General features: G+C 48.1%; 1 protein-coding gene across 3 annotated transcripts in view; it reads right to left on the bottom strand.

Annotated features, from left to right (window-relative positions):
* The window catches only part of FNIP1 (folliculin interacting protein 1), a 90,231-nt gene extending 68,875 nt beyond the window's left edge, over nucleotides 1-21,356 (bottom strand). For 2 of the 3 annotated variants that reach the window (XM_064161541.1, XM_064161544.1), the window contains exon 1: nucleotides 20,977-21,356. In XM_064161541.1, the coding sequence (XP_064017611.1) occupies nucleotides 20,977-21,065 (89 nt within the window). In that variant the 5' untranslated portion in view covers nucleotides 21,066-21,356. The remainder of the gene's footprint in view (nucleotides 1-20,976) is intronic. The other variant, XM_064161543.1, reaches the window with a different exon arrangement.
* Nucleotides 21,357-23,885: the final 2,529 nt, after the last annotated feature.

Raw genomic sequence — 23,885 nt, 5'->3', positions numbered from 1 at the left:
TGCAGCAAAGAAATTGTTCCTCATCTCTATCCTAAACCTCCCCTGGCACAATTTCAGGCCATTTCCTCTCATTCATGAGAGAAACATGAGTGGCTCCAGCCCAGAGTAAAGCTAATTTCACTCATGAAAACCAGCATCTATGTCACGTCTGAGCTACCACTGCTGGGAATGACTAATAGGATAAAAAAAGTGCCTGCTTCAGAGTGCCAGTGAGAACAAACCCAAACTCACAGGCATGCATCAACTGCAAAGTTTGCAGAGGTAACTCAGTGGGCAACTGATGCTTTTTATTTTGAAGACTGGATATTAACAGCTGATAGAATGAAAAGAGAATAAGATAGAAGGCAAAAACCTCTGCTGCCAGGAAAAAGACGAATCAGTGGAATCTCTGTATCGCCACTACTGATATCAACTCTAAAATTAATAATAACAGCCCCTTGAATGACTTCTGATGTCACAAGAGTACTCTGCTTGAGAAGGGGAGATGCAGACTAGACAGTAGAAAGGAATGCTTCACAGTGAGGGTGCTGAGACACTGGAACAGGTTGCCCAGGGAGGTTGTGGATGCCCCCTCCCTGGAGTTGTTCAAGCCCAGGTTGGATGAGCAACCTCATCCAGTGCCTCATGACAGGGGGGTTGGAACTAGGTGATTTTGGCTCCTTCTGACCCAAGCCATTCTATGAATCCTAACATTTTCATTTTTTTAATAGCCAATCATTGAATTCCCTGTATTTATCTTCAGCTTGAAGAGTCTTTTATACCCCCTGATGTACTGAGACTCCCAGTATTTATTTTCCTGATCTTCTCAGTGACTGTAAGGACCATGGCAATTCTCTTTTCTTTTTACACAGAGAAAACTCAATGCATTACTTCAAGAGACATAGCAAAAACCAAGCTGCAAAGTGCATGAAAAATAAATGCTAGAGTACTCTAGCTACACCTGACACACCATGGCATTTCTGCACCAACACTGTGGCTCAAATAAAACACCTAACCACAAATAAGCATTTCTTTTATTTACCAGGTAGATCTATCAAGAAACAACGAACTTTTTAAAGGCTAACACACTAGAACGTCAACAGCTGCAATTTCTTCATGTCATGCTTTTTAACCTGTGAGCTGTGTCAGGGTGGGTAATGCTACGCTTAGGGTACCAGCAGGCAGCAGGTCTCTGCCTTCTCCTGGCTTGAGCGCAGCCCCACAAACCCCACCCCCCCTCAGCCTGGCAGCAAGCAGGCCAGGATGACCTCTGGTGGTATCTTCAACCTAGGAGCACTGCAGCGTGGAGCACCCAAAGCACCACCATCACGTCCAGTGCCAGCACCTGCTGCAGACCCAACCATCTGCTGCGTGGCCCAGCACATCCCACTCGCTACCTGGGAGTCCACCACCGTGTCGGGGTGGAGGTGGCCATCTGCTTCTGCTGATTAAAACATCCTGTAATACTTGTTTTGTGAGTTTCATAATGGGAAAAAAATATTGCCATGGTGGTGAAAGTCACCCAGCATGAGCAGGCAGCTCATGGGGACTGAAGCATTCCTTGGCTGCAGGCCACATCCATCTAATTGATTAAGGTGGCTCCACTCGTGACTGAGGGATAAACGGGAGCCTGATAAATGTCCACACAAGTCTCTGCCACTTGGAGATGGAAAGCAGCTGTTACAGAACCTTTGCAATGTGCTGTGACTTTAGTATTACAACAAACATTAAAGAGATCGAGAATCCTCCCTAGACCACTCAGAACTTCCCTGCTCAACATTCACATTTTCAGCTCAATTACCAACAGTGCCAGATGCCCAAGGGCTACAACTTCAGGCTTTCACAGAACGGTAAGAAAGGACATCAGGAGATCATCCAAGTCCAACTCCCCTGCTAAAGCAGAGGCACCCACGGCAGCTTGCCCAGGATCACAATGTCCAGCTGGGTTTGGAATCCCTCCAGAGAAGGATACTTCTCTGGGCAGCCTGCTCCAGGGATCCAGCATCTTTAAATTAAGGAAGTTTCGCCACCTGTTCAGATAGAACTTTTCATGTTCCAATTTGTGCCTGTTGCTCCTTCTCCCATCACTGAGCACCACTGAGAAGAGTCTGTCCCCATCCCCGTGCCCCCCACCCTTTAGCTCTTGCTGAGCACAGATCGGATCCCCTCTCAGACTGCTCTTCTCCAGGCTCAGCAGCCCCAGGGCTCTCAGCCTTTCCTTCTCACAGAGGTGTTCTATTCCCTTAATCATCCTGATAGCCCTTTTCAGCTATGTCATCCTCAGCACAGTCTCAAATCACTCCAATTTCCCAAGACTTTGTCCATTACTTCCAAGCCTTCTCTTCCCCCCCACCCCAGGTCCCATTTATCTGCACAGACAGCATTGCTTCAGCCGAGGTTTACGTGATCTTTTTTACCCCTGGAAAAAACCCAAGCAGCAAAACTGCAGCTGTTCAGGGTTCCTTGGAGAAGGAGGAAGACAGATGTAAGTAGTTACTCTCCACAGATTCACAAAGCTCAGAGCCTGAGCAGCATTTTACTCTGTCCCTCATGTGACTGTTTAATTAGGTGTTGATTCACTCAGTCATGAGACACAAGGAAACAGGGCTGCGAGCCCTAACGTCAAAGAAAAAGTAATGCCTGTTCTGCCAGTTTCTGTCTTAGCAAAGCACAAAGGGGACATCCAGTTCTGAGAAGCAAAACTCGTGTTTCCTTGCCCATAAGCCAAACCATCAAATCCCTTCAACCTCTCTGTATGAAAACAACCACCAGATGAATTATCTCGGGGCGAGATGCTTGTGAACTCCACGGTTATTCAGCACTGCAAGAGCTGAGACCAGCTTGAGCTTGGGCACAGTGCAAGCTCCTGGCCAGGCTCTGCAGCCCTGTGAGCAGGGTGTGCCCTTCCAGCTGGTAATCCAAGGCCAAGCTGCTCCAGGATACCCTGCTTCCTTCTGGGGTTGCTTTGGTTGTTTGCTTTGGAGAGAAGACCACAAGCTGCTGGGCTATGGCTTTACTTCTGGTTGTTAACCAAATTTCTCAGCTGCCTTCTTGCAGAAAAGCCTCTCTGTTATGGGGTGCGGTTGCCACAGCGACAGGCTGTTAAAAATATCAAAGCCATTTTGAGCACACGGCAAAGCAATTTCACAAACCCTCTGTGTTTGTAACAGGAAAAGCTGGCGGACAATTATTTAGATGTGTGAGGTTCAAGCGAGGTTGGACACAGGGATAAGCCCAAAATGCTGCTTTCAGTCTGAAACCTGCTGCTCTAGAGGACTGCAGGGAACTTCAGCTTGCTGCCTTGCCAGGCTCACTTATCAAGCCAGCCAACACCAAATGAACAGATTCATAGAAGGGGTTGGGTTGGCAGGCACCTTCGAGATCATCTAGTTCCAACCCCCCTGCCATGGGCAGGGACACCTTCCACTAGCCCACATTGCTCAAGGGCCTCGTCCAACCTGGCCTTGAGCATCTGCAGGGAGGGAGCATTCACAACCTTCCTGGGCAACCTGTTTCAATGTCTCATCACCTTCACTGGAAAGAACTTCTTCCTGATTGCCAGTCTAAATTTCCCCTCTTCCAGCTTCAATCCATTCTCTGCATCAATCCTATCCCCCTACATAGTGTCCTATCACTACAACCCCTTATAGAAAGTCCTCCCCTCCTTCTTTGTAAGCCCCCTTCAGATATTAAAATCCATCTCTAAAGTCTCCCTGGAGCCTTCTCTTCTGCAGAAAGAACAGCCCCAACTCTCCCAGCCCAGGGGAGGTGCTCTGATCATCTTTGTGGCCTCCTCTGGACCTGCTCCAGCAGCTCCAGGTCCTTTTGTTCCAACAGCAACATCAAAACTCAGTGTCTCATGAAAATGCATTAAACACCAAAAGCTGTTTCCCTGAAGAAAACTCCCTCAAACCTTTGAATTGTGGCATTTTCAACACAGTGTTTGTTGCCTTAGCCTCTCCACTTGTGTAGATTTTACTTGGACAAATAATTAGACTCTGGATTAGGAACTTATTTAAAACACATGCCTAATGCTGAGCACATGAGCAGTGTTGCTACTTCCATGGGTAAAGCAAGGAGCATGACTTCAGTGTGCTGACTCTGCCTTATTTCCCCCTCAGATCTCACCAAAACCCCATCTTAGCTCCACTGGAACACTGCAAACCAAAGGCAGAGGATGATTTGTGTGATACAAGTACAATAAACTCCTGCCTGTGGAATGAAAGCTCTGCCTGGCCTATCCATATGTGATGCTCATTTGTATCCTCACCCCACCAGCAGTAAGGAGAGATCCTCCCCATGAGTCAACAACCGTCTGACACCACTGTCATCGGCACCTTTGATCTCAGCATCCTCCAACAGTCCAGTGTGATGCCTGCCTCAATTCTACAACCTTTCTACACACAGAGCAGTTACTTAGAGTCATTTTGGTTGGAAGAGACCTATAAGATCATGCAGTCAAACTATTTTCTAACTCTACCAAGTCTGGGGCTAAGCCATGTCCCTCAGCACAGCTCTGCCTATCTGAAACACCTCCAGGGATGGGGATTCAATCAGCAACCTGGGGAGACTGTGCACTGTTTGAGAAGCCTTTCAGTGAAAAAGTTTCTTCTAATGTCCAACTAAACCTCCCATGGTGCAACTTGAGGCCATTTCCTTTTATCCTACCACTTGTTAGCAGGGAAAAAAGACTGACTCCCACCTGGCTCCAATCTCCTTTCAGGTGGCTTTACTTGCTTCTGTGGAAGCTCTGTGCTTGGCAGCCTTCAACCTGGATCTCCTTAGTTAACTCTCAAAACTACTAAGAAGTTCACTGCACTTGCAGTCTACTGCCAGGCTCTGAACCAGAAACAATTAGGGACACTTCTATAGATCTGCCAAATCACATTAATGAATGCCTAGGTGGATTGGATCTATCCTCAAACTGCTTTTCAGGAGCTATGACTTCTCTAACTTGGCTCCAACCCACGGACTGAACATGCCTCCCTTACTGGCTCTACAAGTTGAACAGGCCCCTACTTAATTTGTGGAAGGGATGAGATCTTGATTTGCACAGCTATTGCAGGAACCCAAGACTGGTGAGAGGAGCCCAGGCTGCTCAGTTCTCCAAGGTAAGAGTCATGCTGCTCAATTGTTTCCCAAATTAAGCATGCAAAGATGACCTGAAACTATTTCAGGTAGATCTATATAGAGCAGGCACTAAAGACACTGCTTGACTTCACTTTTATGTAACCTGTAAGGACATGAGGACAAATAAAAATCAGATGCTTGGGCAAGCCACATGGCCATAACTTCATTTAATGTCTCCAAGAAATTTGGGCTGCTGGAACAGTGGAACAGCCTGGCCCCCACCAACCCAGTACATTCACACTGGGAGTGTCCTCAGTGCTTTGGTTATCCAAAGCAAAAGACCACTCAAGCTTAAGAAGAGCACTTAATGGTTTTAGGTGTCAGTCAGGCAGTGGTCCCTCTGATTCTGAAGGAGCTGCTCAGTCTCTAAACCAATCTTGACAAAGTGCTCTACTGGGTTTGCAATAGAGTGCTTTGCTCACTGCCACAGTGACCTCTCTACTCTCAGACTTTCTGCTGTCCCCTCTGGTTTGCTCAGTCTGTGTTCACAGGCCTGGATTTTTAAGAGTAGTAGGAATGGAAAACACAGGCTAGGACTGGCCATTGCTCTGTAATGTTTCAACAGCCTCCCAGGTTGCCCAGAGAGGTTGTGGATGCCCCCTCCCTGGAGATGTTCAAGGCCAGGTTGGATGTGGCCTTGAGCAACCCAGTCTAATGGAAGGTGTCCCTACCATGGCAGGGGGTGGGAACTAGATGATCTTTAAGGTCCTTTCCAACCCAAACCACTCTTCATAGGATCATAAATAAGCTTTGTAAGAGGGATTTCCTACTGGTCAAGTCTTACTGAAAACTCCAGGAGCCAGATAACTGCAAGCTCTGAGCATGAGCTGAGAGCAGCTCCTGTGTCTCCACCTACTGCTAAAATCTTGGTTTGTGAGCAGGAAAGCACAGGGCAGCTCTGTGCCCTGCCTGGGTATCAGCACAAACACACACACACCTTCCTTATCATGGGACTGAGCTGGAACACGCAGTCCGAAGCAGCCCTGCCTCCTGCGGCAGAATCAACAGAAGCCCTTGATAAACCCTGCATTGTTGCACTGGGAGAGGTTGTACTTAATCAAGAGACACGCAGTGGACGTTCGATAAACCCCTTGGGACTGGTGGCAATGGCTTGGAGGAGAAGGTAGCTCCAGACGCTGCCAGCAGATGTGGCAGGGGCAACTCCTGTCTCCCAAAGGGACTCTCCTGGGGCTGCAGCACAGCAGCCACTTCTGAGCAGCTCCGCAGCAGCTCTTGCATCTTCCATAGTTCACACAGCACAGTTCCTCAGGAACCAAAGGGACATGTGTTGTTTCCTCTCTTTCCTACGGAGCAGCAGACTCAGCTTTGCTTTCTCAAAAGCATTTTCTTGCCTCACCTCTTTCTACAGACCCAAAGATTGCATCAGGTTGGAAGGGACCCTCAAAGGTCATCTTGTCCAATCCCCCTGCAGTCAGCAGGGACATCTCCAACTAGATCAGGCTCCCTAAGATCATATCAAGTCTTGTCTTATTGTCTTCAGGGATGGGGCCTCAACCACATCCTTGAGCAGCCTGTTCCAATATCTCACCACCCCCATTGTGAAAAACTTCCTCCTAATGTCCAACCTAAATCTAATCTGCTCCACTTTCAAACCATTGTCCCTTGTTTTATTACCACAAGCCCTTCTAAAGTCTTTCCCAAGCCTTCCTGTAGGTTCCCTTCAGATACTCAAATATTGCTCTAAGGTCTTCCTGAAGCCTTCTCTTCTCCAGACTGAACAGCCCCACATCTCGCAGCCTGTCCCCACAGCAGAGGTGCTCCAGCCCTATGATCATCTTTGTGGCTTCCTCTGGACCTGCTCCATCAGGTCCACATCCACCTTGTGTTGGAGGGCTCACAGCTGGACAGTACTCCAGGTGTGGTCTCACCAGAGCAGAGTATCAGAATCACCTCTTTCCACCCGCTGGCTGTTGTTCTTTTTTCCTCCCCATTCAGCTCATCCACACAAGCATCTCTAAGATGTGGGAACTCGATGCAGCCTAGAGCTGTGCAAGTATCCTGCTGGCAGCCAGAACAGCACCACATGAAGCTATTTATTCTGCTGCATCAACAGGAAAGAAAGGCTCATGTGCTGGACAGCAAGAGCTGTCAATGCCACCAGGACACTTGGGACTGGGTTGTTTGGTTGGATTTCAGTTCTTTTTTGGAAAGGAGCTGTTGGCAGAGTAATCTCTCGCTTGGCTCCTCGTTTCCCTTTCCCCTCCTCACGCTAGTGTGTGTCATCTGAGGTGACACAGCAGCAACCCCAAACAGGATGCACCCTACTGCTTGTGGCAGGAGGAGGAGGAGGGGATGGTGCAGCACCCAAGGGAACCCTGCAGAGAGGAGAGGCAGCACTGAGGTCTTCAACAAGACAAAACTAAGAAGAGAACAGAAAAATGGAAGGGAAAGTGATATGGGCTTCAGCTCTCTTCTTCCTCTCTGTGCTCTCTACAACTACCTAAAAGGGGGTTGGAGTGAGGTGGGGGTTGGTCTCTTCTTCCTAGTATCAGATAATAGAATAAGAGGAAATGGCCTGAAATTGTGCCAGGGGAGGATTAGTTTGGAGATTAGGAACAATTAACAATTTCTTTGCTGCAGGAGTGTTCAGAGATTTGAACAGGCTCCCCTGGGAGGTGGTGGAGTCCCCCATCCTTGGAGGCATTCAAGAAAGGTGTGGCCATGGCACTTGGGGACACAGTTTAATGGCCATGGTGACATTGATTTAACTTGGTGATTTTTGAGAGCCAACACGATTCTATGATGCTATGGGTGTAAATACTAGTTTCTAAAGCAGAGCACTGAACAGCAGGGACAGCAATGGGCATTAAGAGGTTCAGGGAACACCAAGCAGAAAGAATTCTGTAAAGTATACTAATTAAATCACAGCAGCACCAGGCAGCTGCTTCCAGCTGCACTTGCACACATCTTTGTATCTTTCTGAGCACAGGGCAACCCTGCTGTGGACACCTCCTCCTAGACCAGGTTGCTCAAGGCCTCATCCAACCTGGCTTTGAACACTTCCAAGCTTCCTCTACAACTTCTCTGGACAACCTATTGCAGTGCTTGCCCATCCCTCATGGGGATGAATTTTCTCCTAATGGCTAATCTGCTACTAAGCTAAACTGAGCTTTTCCAGTCTGAAGCCACTGCCCTTCACTCTGCTACTATGAGCCCTTGTCAAAAAATCCCTCCCCAGCTCTCCTGTGGCACACTTCAAATACCAAAAAGCTGCTTTAAGGTCTCCCTGGAGCCTTCTCTTCTCCAGGCTGAACAACCCCAACTCTCAGCCTGTCCTCAAAGCAGAGGTACTCCAGCCTTCTGGAACATCTTTTATGGCCTCCTCTGAATCTGCTCCAACAGTTCTATGTCCTTCTTGTGCTGATGAACCACTAGAATTTAAAGCAAGCACTAAAGTGATACTCTGGCTTATCTGAAAATGAAAGTTTGGTAAACATTTCTGTTTACTGTATAAGGTTATAATTCCATTACTGTCTCACAACAACCTATTTTGAGATGCCTTTTTTTTTTTTTTACTTCTATGCTTTCTAATTACATCTGCTTTGGAGAAAGAGGGGTCATGACTACATGATTAGCATCTCTTTTATGACTAGATACTTCACCTAGTTAAGAAACCAACATGCTCATTTTCACAGCTGCTTAGCCCTCCATGCTGTCAGTAGAACAATTTCCTTTACTACTAAGAAAGCAATTTCCAGTAAGTCACAGCAGCTGAAATATGTTTAAGTACTGAAAGGGGAAAAAAAAACAACCACCCTAACCACCACCTTCTTCTGCCTAGTTAAGGTCTCTGTCAGAGTTTGGGCTGCCTCCACATAGAAACTCACTGGCAGCCGACTCGCTGTCCTAACACTTGAGGTGGTTCTTTACCTCTGACTTAAGGGGTAATATTGTTATTTTTCCTGTAAGAACAAGAAAGTTCTGGCAGACTTCATCCTTTTAACAGCTTCTAAGATGTTCAGATAGCGCCATTCAACTCGAACAAGCTTCTGAGAAGGAAAGCATGCTCGCCCCAGGTCTTGCAGCCTCTCTTCCCTGCGTGCAGCTTATGGAAGGCGCCTGGGTTTCATCCACACCTGAACCAACATCAGCTTCCTACCAATTTCTGCTATCACAAAAAAAAAAAAGAGAGGTAAACAAACCATGCAGCCACCTCTCCAGATGGTAAGAACATCTCCTAGGGAGGTCTTCAAGGTGGGGGGCAGAAAGAAAATAAACACAAACCACAAACCCCTACAAGAGTCTCGTTGCTCTTTGCTAGCTCTTTCTCAGCTAACTGCTCACAAGAGCATCCTTCTGACTTACCAACCTCTCTCACAGAGGAAAACATGAAGATGATCAGGGGGCTGGAGCAACTCTGCTGTGAGGACAGATTGAGGGAGCTGAGGTTGTTTGGCCTGGAGAAGAGTACGCTCCTGAGACACCTAATAGCAGCCTTCCAGTATCTGAAGTGGGCTATAAGCAGGCTGCAAAGGGACTGCTTCCAAAGGCCTGCAGTGGTAGGACAAGGGACAATGGTTTGAAAGGAGAGCAGAGCAGATTTATATTGGATGTTAGGAACAAGTTCTGCACCATGAGGGTAGTGGAATACTGGAACAGGTTGCTCAGAGAGGTAGTTGAGGCTTCTTCCCCAGAGATAGTTTGACAGAGGAATCTGAGCAACCTGCTCCAGAGGAAGATGTCCCTGGTGCCTGTAGGGGGTTTGGATGAGGTGACCTTTAGAGGTCCATTCCAACCCAATCTATTCTATGATTCTATAGTTATCCCAAAAATAGCAGACTAAGTGCTGAGCCCACAGTCTTTGGTGGGCTGGCTTTTGGCTTGGGACAAACCCAGGCAAGGAATTGCATGAGGCAAGAAAGGGGTGTGTAGTAGATAGCTTATATTTTACTAGTAGCTAGAAAGCAAAATCACATGGCAAACAGATTTTGATATCCTGGTACTCAGAGTAGTCCAGGACTGTCCTTTTGGGTCACACTATGGCTGCACCATGAGCAAGCTATAAAGACACCTGCCTAGCATCTTCTAGTATTACAGAACCACACAGAACAGTGGGAGGTGGAAAGGGCCTCTAGAGATCATCCAGTCCAGTCCCCCTGCTAAAGCAGGGCCACCCACAGCAGCTTGCTCAGGATCACAATGTCCAGGTGGGTTTGGAACCTCTGCAGAGGAGGAGACTCCACAACCACTTGGAGTAACTTGCTGCAGAGCTGACAGACAGGAATTTTCTCCTCCCGTTCAGATGGAACCTCCTGGCTTGCAGTTTGTGCCTGTTGCTCCTCATGCTGTCACTAGGTACCACTGAGAAGAGTCTGGCCCCATCCTCTTGTACCCCTGCCCTTGTACTCCCATACTATGGTTGTCCCCATGCCTGTTCTGACACGTTCTCCAGAAACACAACAAGGTGCAGTCAGCTCAGAGCTTCACAGGTACTAATAGGCACATACAAGATCTTCACTGACGCTGCAGAAACTCAAGCACATTTGGACTTCTCATGGTTTCCACCACACGGAACTGAAGTGGAACAGAAGGTTTGGAAATTACTGAGCGTAGCAGAGACCAAGCACAGCACTGTCCAAGCCACTATCCCACTGGTACCAAGGCTAAAAGAAAGAGCAAAGCAAAGCCAAGCCTCAGCAAAGCAACTGCTCCTGTGGGCCACGGTCAGACAAACAAACAAACAACGTCCCTCCTCTCTCCTCAAGAGCAAAATGACATAGGAACTGGGGTGAAGACACCGCTCTGCCTTCAACAGGCACAATGCCAGGACCTCGTCAGGGCTCAAAGTTTCTTCATTTATCAACTAAAACAGATGGCAGAGAACTGCAATTTGGCTCCTGTTTCTTTCCAGTTATATATCACACAAACTGAAAGGGTAGAGGGTTTGTGGTACCAGCAGAAGTTTTATGTTTTGTTGACAGTTTGGCTGGACAGTTGAAGACATTGCTAATGAGGCAGACGCGGACCTGGAGGAGTATCAAATACCATGGACACGCAGGGCATGAACTGTACCTATGCCACAGGAAGTACCACTGCTTCTGTCATGGGTTTGACTCATTTTTAGGGCAAAAATCCCTGCTAATTATGTTGTGGAAACATCCTGGAGAAAGAGAGAAGGCTGGGTGATGTGTGATGGATCATTTCCATGCTTCCAGCAAAGGCCACACCTTCCCAGGCCGCACTCAGGCCACAAAGGATCACAGGGAATTGCTGGGCTGTTCCTTGTGGAGGCTGAAGTGCGTATGAGGTGTCTACAGCCAAGCTTGTTGCTACTCAAACACTGGCATTGTGGAATCACAGAAGTGCTTTGGGTGGAAAAGACCTTGAAGATTACTGAGACCAACCAGCAGTGCAACACCACCATAGCCATTAAACCATGGCCCCAGGTTTCTTGAACAGCTTCAGGGATGGCGACTCCACCACCCTCTTGGGCAGCCTGTTTCATCACTGCAGTCCTTGGTCTGTAGAAAATGGGGATAGTTTCAAAGACAGATAATACCCAAAAGCTAAAGGATACCAAATTATCACTCCAAATGCATCAAGCAAGGCTGTTGAAAACAAAGGATGTTCCCATGCAGTCAAACTGCTTCAGCCCAACGGCTTCATCCTTTGGTAAGAGCCATTAAGTTACCTTTTCAGAATCATAAAGTGGTAGAGGTTGGAAATGACCTCTAGAGATTGAATCCAACCTCCCTGCAATGACAGGTCACACAGAAGCACATCCAGACAGGTTGTGAAAGCCTCCAGAGAAGTTGACTCCATGATCTCTCTGGGCAGCCTGCTCCAGGGCTCCAGCACTCTCACAGCAAAGACATTTCTCCTCATGTTAAGGTGGAACTTCCTGCATTCCAGTTTGTGCCCATTGCCTCTTGTCCTCTCACAGGACAGACCCCCTTCTCCTTGGCACCCACCCTTCAGATATTCCCACACAGCAGACTTTGCAGAAGCACACCGTAGTGGTGGACTCAGGAGTTAATACTCTGTGTGCAGCCTGTGTAGTATTTTGTGCTGCAGTTCACATGTTTGAACAGGTTTCCCCACAGTGCATTGTACTCTGAATAATAGTATCACCAGAAGCTATCAGTTGCAGAGAAGAAGAAAAAGGTCAAACTCCTGCATGTCTGCGTAAGAATTACCTCAATTAAAAGCACCAAGCAACACCACGAGTCATTGTTGTACAAATAAACCGGTGCTTCTGTGTATAAAGGCTCCACAACAACCCTTCTCCCTTCTCTGGAGCAGGACACGTTTACATGGGCAGGTATTTTTAGAAGCAAGTGGTTTGTCCTGCAGAGAGGACAGCCCCTGTGGAGCAGGATCCCCATGGTGGCACTTCTCAGGCTCTGGCAGGATTGCCCACTCCTCGCTTCATGCAAAGGACTGCTTCCCACACGTGAATTCTCCTACTACTCGGTGGAAGGTGGAGGAGCTGAGGCACTGGCAAGTCATTTCCAGGTGAAGAAACTGACTCCCCACTTGGAAGGGGCATAGCTTTCTTTTCCCCTCCAGCAGGTATTTTATGGATGAAGGTTCTCTAGCTACACCACAAATGCCAAACGTTCCAAGTCCTCAGAGCCAAACCGTGCTCCTGAAGCCCAGCACAACCACGCTGCGGATTTGCTGGTGTGCCTGAGCCCTGCATTTTTCCTGCCCTTACTCACGAGCATGTGATCTCACAGACATTCTGCTCCAGATGGAGCAAGAGGAGGGAACACAGCCTCTGAGCATGAAACCACCACGTGCGCTACTTTCCACTCGTAAAAGGCACTTCTGAAGTGGTCACCTCCAGCACCCGGCCAGAATTACAACACACGTTGCAGGCTGCGAGTCACACTCGACCAGCTTACTCCTGAACGCCAGCCTGAATGCACCCAAGCTGCCACCACGAGCAGGCACTAACTCAGAAGCGCACACACAGCAAAGGATAAAGCCCTTGGATAACACACAAAGGATAATCCTTAAGTCAACCAGAGGAGAAGGTCATCCTGAGAGGGCAAGGGTTACAGCATGAGGCATGTCCGTGCACCTTCAGCCTCCAGAAAACAAATGGAGGAATCATATCAGAAGAGGAGATCTCACAAAAGACAAATAACTACACACATCCCATGGTCTTGGCACATCTTCATGCCCTTACGATCTCATCTGCAGAATGAGGCTTCACACAGCACCCCCAAGCTTGCAGAAACACCTTCTTTTACTCTCCTATACCTACACGTGCATTTTCAGACACACAGATGCCATGGCCAGAAGTCAACCTGCTCTGACACAGTGGAGATGACAGCCCAGCTCACCTTGTCTCCATGGGACAAGCATAAGAGCAAGGTTCACCTTAGCCCTCAAACCCATGGGGAATAGGACAGAAGACATCTGTGCCTTCCAGAGGGAAAACTGCTACGTTTGCTTGTGTGGCACACACCATTGGAAATCCAAGGAGAACTCAGAAGTAAAACCAAAGGATTCACCTGATCAGTTGGCAAGATCCAACCTAGTACCATGACCCAAAGGTCTGACCAGCAGAGATCCTGGTGGTTAAAAGACACAACAGGCACTCAAAGAGATTTCTAACTTAGAGGAAGGAGTTGAAAAGCTGGAAAGGGAACCAAGAAAGAGACTTCCCAGAGCAGTTCAATGAGGTAAAGGCCACAGGCCATCCTCAGACAACCCGTGCCATCCCGGGAGAGGAAGTGACATTGCAGGCTGGGAGGAAGCTGAGCACACACTGACAGCACCGACCTCGTGATGTCCACTAACAGCAGCATGATCTCCTGACACCAAGTTCTCCAGCCACTACAGGAGATGCCAGTAAGAAAGGCAATAGAGGTGAACCTTCAACTGTGCTCCTTCTAAACAAAAGCAGAGAGGAAACAAGAACAGAAGGCTTTTCCAGGCCATGATCTCTGTTGTACAGGTGATAGGAAGAAGCTAAAGTGAGGAGAGGGCCAAGCTGGGTACGTTCCCATCAGGGCAGAGAAAAAATTTCCAAAGCACACTCAGGTAGACACAAGCATCTCAACAGCTTTGAAGTTCTGTGGTCATTCACATGCACCCAGCATTACTGATCCGAGTTAATTCCTTTGGATCTGATGATAATGAGTAAAAGCAAGCAGTCTCTGATGGTTGACCTTCTGATGTGCAGCTCCTTCAGGCACACTACAGGCTCAGCTTGCAGTGTGGCCTTCTTCAGAGCTAGGGTATCACTTTGAAGATGTTGGCCCTTTTTGCAGCAACACATGCCTACCTGGAGAAGCACCTGGAGGTCTACAGAAGAGTACCAAGGAGGGCTTGGATTGGCCCCTTCAGCAGAAAATGTCAAGAGCTTCTTCATGCTCCAGGGGTGCTTACTGGAACTTATCAATTTGCATGTCTCCACTTCCAAGATGAAAGCTGACTTAAAGCACTGGAAGGTAGACAAAAGCTCAGACGACAGGAAATGCAAAGCAGAATTTGGCAGAGAGAAGTACTTTAGAAAACAGCCATGGATGTCAAAACGCAGCCAAAGTCATCAGAGCCTGCACGTAAATCAAAGTGAAAGTGTTCTTACTGCACTCCAGCTAGCAAACCCAACCAAAAAGCCAAAAACTTCCAGGAGAGATGGACTGCTTTTAATAAACCCCAGAACTTAAGGGATACTAAAAAGGCAGAAACTAGCTTCATAAAACCTCACATCATGCTGGATGTTTAAGAATTGGAATAGGTTTGGAAAAATCATGGGACAAAAGCTTTCTTAACTCATCAGGTAACTGGGGAAGGTGAAAAGCTGGAGCTACCACAAAACAAAGTCCAGCTAAAGCTCTTTTTGAAGATAGACTCTGAGGTGGTGAAATTCCAGGAATTTTTACAACTATTGGAGAAACACTTACAGGATGCCAGAAGTGAACAAAGATAGTAATGAAAAATAACCCAAACTATTAATAGCAGGTTTCAGTCAAGCTGGCTTGATGCTCTGAGCAACACCTCAAATACTGGGTTCAGTTTTGGGCCCCTCACTACAGGAATGGTTGAAGGGCTGGAGTGGGTCCAGAGAAGGGCAGCAAAGCTGGTGAAGGGTCTGGAGAACAGGGTTGGTGAGGAGCAGCTGAGGGAACTGGGGTTGTGTAGTCTGGAGGAGACTGAGGGGAGACCTTATTGCTCTCCTACAACTCCCTGAAAAGAGGTCAGAGTGAGGTTGGGGTTGGTCTCTTCCTCCAAGTAACAAATGATAGAACAGGAGGAAACAGCTTCAAGTTGCACCAGAAGAGCTTTAGGTTGGACATGAGGAAAAATCTCTTTCCTGCAAGAGTGCTCAGGCATTGGAATAGGCTGCCCAGAGAGGTGGTGGAGTCCCCATTCCTGGAGGCATTCAAGAAATCTGTGGACATGGCAGGTGGAGACAAAGTTTATGGCCATGATGGTGTTGGGTTGATGGTTGGACTCAATGGTCTTAGAGGTCTCTTCCAGCCAGAACAATTCTGTGGTTGTACAATTCTCCAAAGCCTTGCACAGTGGTGTGAGGATAAGGAATCTGCTCACTGCATTGCTCACAAGGCCTGACACAGCTTGGTAAGGGATTTGCTCCCCTGGGCTGTACACAAAGCTACCTGCAAAGCCCGACTGGATGGAGTGGGCAACCTTGTTTGCTGTGAAAGGCTAGTTCAGTAAGAATTTTGGCAGTGGGTTTTGTCACATCGTTGTTTTAAGCTCTCTCATCCCCAAACCCTGATTCTGTTAGTGTCCAGACACCTCTGTCTCTGAATTGCTTTGGCACATCACAAAGCTAGAGCTTCAAATGGAAAGCAACACGGCAGTCTGTGGTGGCTTCCCCTGCTCTGAACTGAGGAGGAACAAGAAGCAGCTCCTCTAACAGCAGCTCATCATTCACATCACCAGGGCTAGCCACCTTCAGAAATAACATGAAGGCTAACCAAGAAGTTTTGTGGGCAGAACTCTGAAAACAAGCAAAGCAAGCAAACAAACAAAGGAATCAATGTAAAGACACCTTTCGTGTTCCTCCTCCACCTCACTCCAGCCTCTGCTTTCAGAAGTCCCCAGCAACACATCATTGATGTCACACTGTCTATCTGAAGAGATTAGTTGCTGGTTTAAGAAGCAGTGATGCCTTTTTAAGATAGCATACAGACTTTGTACGGCACAAGGACAAGGACAACTGCCTTGTGAAGCATCTTTCTATGAAGCTAACCATGTCCAGCTCTTGGTGTACTGCAATTCCCTCAGTGAATCCCTCTGCCAAAAATCATGTGAAGGGAAATAAATCTCAGGACACCAGTTCAAGCCTATGAAGAACAGAAAGAGCCTGGGTTGATGAAGGATACTTGCCTAGGTAGATTGCAGACAATATTACATTGCCCCCATCCTTAAGGCTTTTGTATCTCAGGATCCTGGCAAACTATTCTCTCAATAAAGGAGCAGCACATATTAGAGAAAGACCTTAAAACCTCCCACATTTACAGAATGACCCAAAACAGGTCTTCTCCTTAAAGAAAATGTTTAACTCTATTTATTCCTCTGCCTTCCTACCTAGCATGCTGTGCTTATCCTCAGAAACACTCAAGCAACCAAAGCAAACCCCTGAAGGAAGAAGATCCTCCACACCGTTGGTAAGACTCGAAACTGGAAGGGGTTTTCAAGCTTGAGCAATTACCACCCAGCTGTACCTCTACAACAGGTGTTTTAACAGAGCAAACACGGGTGGAATGCCCCTCGGGCTGAGATGCTTCTTTACAGCTTCTTAGATTAAAAAGAGACATTGAGACTTTTACTGAGCTGTAGTGTAAGAGAAACTCCTAATTAACAATCCCTCCATCCCCGAGCGAGGTGGGAAGGATGTCTAGAGATACAAAGGAGGAAAGACTTGAACTCTATGCTCAAGATGGAATGAAACACTGAGTTTCCCTCCTACATACAAACCCAAAATGTCCCAATCCCATAATTCAGTATCACGGGATACTGCCTCTCCCTCTGCAACAGGTTAAATGTTCTCCAAGCCCAGTCCTCCCTCAACAGACACACTCTTCCAGCTGTATTTACCATTGGCAGCAACAACAAAGATCTAAAGCCTGAGACCTCTCAGGTAGTTTCCTGAGCTTCAGGCACCTTCTGCCGAACGCATTTTGAACAAAAAGCTGCTTAAGTGATTGGTGTTTAGCACCTCCCTCTTCTCCAAAGCACCGAGGCAGACCCCTAGAAAGCCAGAAAAGAAACAGCAGCTCCAAGCTGCTATCTGTGGCAGTCAGTAACTTAAAGGTGGAGCAGAATTCTTTGTGTGCTCTCACGTTTAGCAGAAATGGGTGGCTGCTTCTGCTCAGTTTAACGAAGCTCTTGTAAGGCTGTTTCCAATTTACTGGGGAAATGGATCAGAAAATTCCAGAACAGGGCTCGTTTAATTGCTGTTTTAAAGTGTAGATACATTTTAGACACACAACTGGTGTGAACAGCTTTAGGTATTTTCGCGAGAGGAATACTTTGACTCTAAAGCTCTAGGAAATCGCATATCTGAACTGTCACCCCCCTAATAACTGTAACAGCCTGGGCTGAGCCCTAGGGTCACCAGCAGCCCCAGTGCCAGATGCTACAATATGGCCAAGAGCTCCTATTTATAGTAAAAGTTGCCTTCAGGGAAAATCCACTCACGTGGGGATTATTTGCAGTAGACAGCTTGGAACTCAAGGGTTTGTCTCGCTCTCTAGAATACCTGCAGGTGTTTCTCTGTTTCTTGTTAACAGATTTTATCACCAGAACGATGAATATTCTTGTTTGCCATGGAATTGTCACAGCTGCATAGATTTCGAGTCTAAGGGCCAAGCCTGCCAGCTGCCCCTGGTTAAACTGAAGAGCTAAAGGAGTGGTAGGTGGTGAATCTGTTGTGATTTCCTAAGGCTTCTCCTGTAAAATAAACTGCTTTTATATTTGTTTTTTTCAGAAAGCAAGCTGGCACATCAGCAAATACTTGGATAGGGCTAAGCAATAGGTTGCATTGGATGATCTTGGAGATGTCTTCCAACCTGTCTGATTCTATGATTCTACTTCACAGTTGCTGACTTAACTGCTCACATCACTAGAACCTTTAACATCTAGTTCTGAAGGATTTTGCAGACTGGCTAAAGCTAGACTCAGAATTTAATACACCTCCACAACACAGAAAAGAAAAAGATTCTGGGCAGGAAAGACAAAAAAAACCCACAACAAACAACTAAAAATATTTTGTTCCCTAAAAAAGTATGACTTTTGGTTTTGAAATGGTGCAAGCTTAGATTAAGTGCAGTTTATGTCTCGGTAACAGTCATAATAAGCCCAATGGACATGGAAAAGGTATTCATAGTCAAAAGAACAAGCACCAGAATCATCCTGAAGTGTTCTGCCTTCCTGATGTCACCACCAGAGTGGTTGGGTTTCTCTTCCTGTTACTCACAAAATGCATTAAGAGGAATTTCTGTAATTTTTATGCTGTTCTACACATTCCCCTCAGTAGGAAGACAAAGCTGTTAAGAGTGAAGACAGAAATAACAGCACTGAGAATACCTGGAAAAATTCTGTAACTTAGAACATAAACAGATAGTAATTTAGTCAACCCTTAAATACACTCCTGCCCCACTGAAATCGATGAGGCTGCTGCCTTCAGGTTTACTGGAACCAGAAAAAAAACAACCCAGAGCTCTTGTTTGCAGTCTCCAAAGACCCAGCTGTAACATAGAGCAGCTTTTCTTTTCTGTCTGTGATCCAAAACTTTCACAGTCACTGATAAAACCATACATAGTGAAGATTAACTAAAGACTTATTATCCCCTTTTGGAAAAGGAAAGCAGCCTTTAGGCAACATGCCTAGAGGGCATCTGTGTTAGTCTTCAGAAAAGAATACTTGGCTCTCCTAAGAGGCAGGTCTCCCACCCTGCCAGAGCCTTAGTCAGAAGAGCCATCAGCTTCCTCCTGGGATTTTATACCTGTGGGCCTGCCAAAAGCAACCACTGCAAATTCGGTACTTGGTGCTTGAGAGTTCACAGCACAAAGTGAAGCAGCACCACGTAAACAGAGGAGGGAAGAGCAGACAGAGGGACACATCTTGTTTAAACTCACATTCAGTTTGGCACAGAACCATGCAGGTGAAGAGGGAAGAGGAGATCTCGTGGAGCACTTACTCCTGCTCCTTTCACTACAAGCATGATCACCACGTTTCTGCCCCCAGGGCCAGCAGCTGTGGGATTAACCACCCATCTCCACACAGACCCATCACTAGCACATGTCCTAACAGGGGGGGAAAGGCAAGTTAATTACACAGAGCAGTCTCACTGCCCCTTCCACGCCAAAGGGGCTGATCTCAGAGTTAAGCTGATTTAGAAAACAGACCTCATGAAAACGATTTGTCTCTTTAATAACATCATTTTAAAAGGGAACACCTTCACAGTGACTAACAGCTGTGATCAGTGTCTTTAGAAGGTGCATGCTCCAGTTCAAGTTCTAGACTTCAGGTCACGTCCAGGAGTGTGTCCTGACTCCATAAAGGCACAAAAGAGACACATCAATATTCTGTGAAAGCTGGGATGCCTTAATTGCTGCAGATAGGCTCTTAAACCGCCTAAATGGCATCCGCGCCGTTAAAAGGACTATCCCGCCACACAAAATTAAGCCCATCAGTCAGAGATCTCCCTTTACACAGCAACACACAGGCTCATCGTTTGTAGGCAATACATTTCCAGGCAGAGAGTGGGAGGAGAGCTTCACCACACTGTTAGAAGTGCTTCAAGAGGTGCATAACTCTTACTAATGAAGCGTATTGGATTTGCATCCCAGTTGCAAACTCCACTTTTGGAGCGATTTCCCAAGCTAGTGCAAAACCTTTGCTACTGCCAGGACTAGGAAGGAGTGCACCGCTTTGGAGCATCACCACTATCCGCTGGTGGAACTGCACTCATTCTACACTCACAAAAGGCTACCAGTTTCCAAGCACACCAACCCCCGAGGAGGCCCTGGGTCATTTCTAGGCCACGGCGCCCAAGTAAAGCCTCTTTCCACTCCGAATCCCCACGCAGGACCGAGAACTGAAGCCGTCACCAAAACCTAACCGAAGGGTTTGGTGACTCCACGTCCCACCCGACTGGAGTGGACTAGGAAGAGGGAGAAGGGCTCCCTTTCTTGCCTCCCCTGTTGTGCTTGGCACCTCTCGGTGCACCCAGCTCTGCTGCAGTCAGAGCATGACAAATTTCACCAGAAACCCTACACCTCTCTTGGCAGAAGCCAAAACTTCACGTTTTCTCCCTCTTTCCTTCACGTTTTCTCCCTCTTTCCTCCACGTTCCTGAGGTGGCTCCCCGGAGACCGCCAGCCTCCTGCCCGCCCCAATCGCAGTGGCGTCTCGTCCCCCCCTCCCCGGCCCGCAGCATCCCCGGAGGGAACCGTGAGGGGCTGGGGCCCCACACCCGACCCGGGGAGGGAGGCAGGGAGAGAGGGAGGCCGCCGCTGATCGCGATCGGGTGAAACCGACAGGAAAGCAGCGCCAAGCCGTCACGGGGTTGAGCTCCCGAGGGGTGGCAGCCCGAACTAGCCCCGAGGCGAGGCGACCCCCGAGAGGAGGCAGCGCGGCAGCCCCGACGTGGCGGCCCCGGGGGGCTCCCACCCAGCGCCCGCCTGAGGGGCCCGAGCTGGGGCACCTCGGAGCTCCCGCGGCCGGTGTCGGAGCCCGGGGCCAGCGATACGTGCGCGGCTGAGGGGAGCTGGGAAGCCGCGGCAAGCAGCTCAGGCGGCTGCTGAGGAGAAAAGGGGCTACGGCCGCTCTTCTCCGGGGCTGGGCAGGCGAGGGAGAACTCGGCGCACAAGTTGGGCTGAGGGGAGGAGGTGGAGGGCGGCCCCGTCCCGGTTACCTGAAGACACAGTCGTCCCGGGGGTCCCTGGCCGGGGAGATGAGCCCATGCTTCTTGTTGAAGAGCTTCTGGAAGAGGGTGGGCGGCATCTTGGGGAGCCGCCACTGGCCCCCGCCGCCGAGGCGCTGGGCTCCGCGCAGCGCCGTCCCCTCGCCGCGGCTAGTTCCGCCCGCCCGACTCCATTCGGTGTCACAGTCATATGACAGACATTAGTCACCCGGCGCTGCCAGCGGGGAGGGAAGGAAGGAGGGACGGCGGGGCGGGGCGGGCCGAGCGCCGCGGACTGGCGGCGGCCTCACGCTGGGGGAGCTCGAGCCGGAGCTCTGCGGCTCCCCGTGGCTGCGCACCGGGACGCGCTTACGCTCCAGCCCCGCTCGCCTCGGCAGTGCTGCGAGGGAAAGCGTCTGTGCGCCCCGCAGCGCGGCTCTCCGGCCGCCGCGGCTCTGCGGGGAACGGCGGCTGGGCAGCGGTACCACAGCGGTGCTTTGTTTTTCCTTCTGCGGAAAACAGGAGCGGCGGGAAAGCGAAAGAGAAGCGCAGGCATCAAACCCGTCCTTATGCTGTAGCCGGTACTGTAGGGGCTTTCTGTGCAGGGCTGCATCAAGGAGAACCGTTCCTCTTTTACCTAGAAACTCCAGCTGCTGCCCCGCTGTCCTCCCAGGTGCACGAAATGTTTGCCCCGCTACAGTAACAGCAGAGCTCAGAGGGGCTCAGTTGAAGACCTGCACGGAATTCGCTTTAGAGGAAGCTACATTCACACCAAAATAGTGTTAATATGTAATACCCAGCTGGTGAATGCAGAACATAAGGGGAGGAGGGGGAAAGCGCGATGGGTTTTACAAAACCGAAATGATCTGTGGACCTTGGCAAAACTCTTTATTAAATGTTTAAATGGAAGGGGGACACAGGGCACAGCTAAGTCTCTAACGTCTCACTGCTCAGATGCAACCCTACTAGAGAGTGTAATTAAGAGCTAAGAACACTGACTCACATCTGCTTTCCCTAGAAAAGGGAATTAAACTAAGGCAGTATATGATGTAAGATTAAATTAAGCAGATTAATTTTTAAAGGCACAATTTAGTGCATGGGTGAGAGATCTATATGATGATTCCTCGCACTCAGCTTTAGGTAGAGCTTTGGTGTTCATCTCCCAGAATTAGTATTTAGATGCATCTTTTTCCCCTTGTTCTGTGTGGAAGATGTATCTGCCTCCCACAGATGTACAGGTGAGCAATCTTCACCATATGAAAGCTTTAAGGTGGGCATGTAAATACAGCCTTAAACACAAAAATTCCTTAGGGGACACTACAAAACAATGAAGAGCTTTGGACAGGATATACAACTCGGCTTTCAGTAGTTTCACAAGTTTCACAACAACAAAAACTTAGCTAATGTCAATTGAGCTGGGATTCCAGCTGATAGAGTCCCTTTAAAAGTAAATATTAACCTGTTCCAAATCTAAATTAATAGCAAGCGAGTCTGGTATGCCTGATTGACTTAACCAGGCTTAACTGAGGGAGCAGAGGGTGGACAGTAAGAGAGAAGAGGATAAATACAGATTTAATCACCCATTTTCTTCTAAAAACCTCCCCACAGGCAGATTTTTGTACCTACACAACCTGCATTTCAACTTCTGTGTCCGTTCAGTATGTGTCGCCTTGGGCCCCCACCCTCTCTTCTTGGTGTTTCGAGGTTACGAACCACACCAGAACCAGCAGCATGCAAGGTCTTTCCCTCTGACGCTCCTAGAGCACTCCGAACAAGCAGCAAAACATCTTCCACCACCTCCGAGCACTTTAGGTCACAGTCTCCTAGCAGCACACTTCAGATAACCAAAATAACTGGGCAATGTTAAGGAAGAACCTCTTTCAGATGCATGTACAATACGTTCACTGCAGGCGCAAGCCCTGGCGATAAAGCATTATCGCAGCTCTCACCCAACCGACTCGCTGCGAGCGACGCCACTCGCGCCATTAAGACTTCGTCATCGTGTCTGGGATGTGACAGAGCAGCCCTGCTGACACTGACCAGATTTCTCTCCTGAATCACTGCACAAACAGGCCCTTCTGCAGCACCCAGGAACTGGCTGTGACCCATAACCTTTAGGCACTGAGATGGAAGAGCCAGTTCCCACTCTGAATGAAATCTCATGTAGTCATTCTTGGGTTCAAACCCAAATCACGAGGAAAAAGCCTTTCCTTTGAGACAAGCAGAACAAGAGTAGATATTGTTGTGGCCTCCAAATGAATACCATTTCCTTCCCTGGGGCAGACAGCTAGCCTAGTAATTAATTACACTTTCTCCAAGAGTCAGACAAAAGATGAAAGTAAGGAGCAGAGCTTTCATAACTGAAGGGAAGGACGAGAGATTGTGGCTCATGATATTTCTGTCCTGTATAACCAGCAAGAAAAGCAAAACTCTGCAATATTCAGGCTGCCACAGCCAACTCCACAGTTACACAGTGTGTATCTTCTTCTCTTGGACTCTCCAATTAGTTTGGTAGTACTGGTTTGTTTCTTGTAGAGAAACTACAGAATGTTTCCAAGTGAGTGCTTTTCTCCTAGGACTCCTCAAACATCCTTATGATAAACACCTCCTTTATTCTAGACCACCACTACCTTGAGCAACCACCATAATCACAACTTACTACAGACAGACCTACACAAAGGAGCTCACCTCCATCTCCTAAGTGCTCTGGATTCTTGCATAATCACCAGTGGCTTGGAGTTTGTAAGAACAGGGATATTGATAATTAGAAACACACCCAAGAGGACTCCAAGGAGCTGTTGGCAGAGTTTGTTCTACTCACGCTTAAAGGAAGAAATAACTTACTGGTGTAATTTTTCACCTTGAGCTATACAGTGTGTTTATACAACACTTCTTCACAGACTAATCTAGCAGCGTTTATT

Source organism: Pogoniulus pusillus, chromosome 22 (genome assembly GCF_015220805.1).
Source record: "Pogoniulus pusillus isolate bPogPus1 chromosome 22, bPogPus1.pri, whole genome shotgun sequence".
Classification (NCBI taxonomy): Eukaryota; Metazoa; Chordata; class Aves; order Piciformes; family Lybiidae; genus Pogoniulus; species Pogoniulus pusillus.
This window is presented reverse-complemented; position numbering and strand designations above follow the sequence as displayed.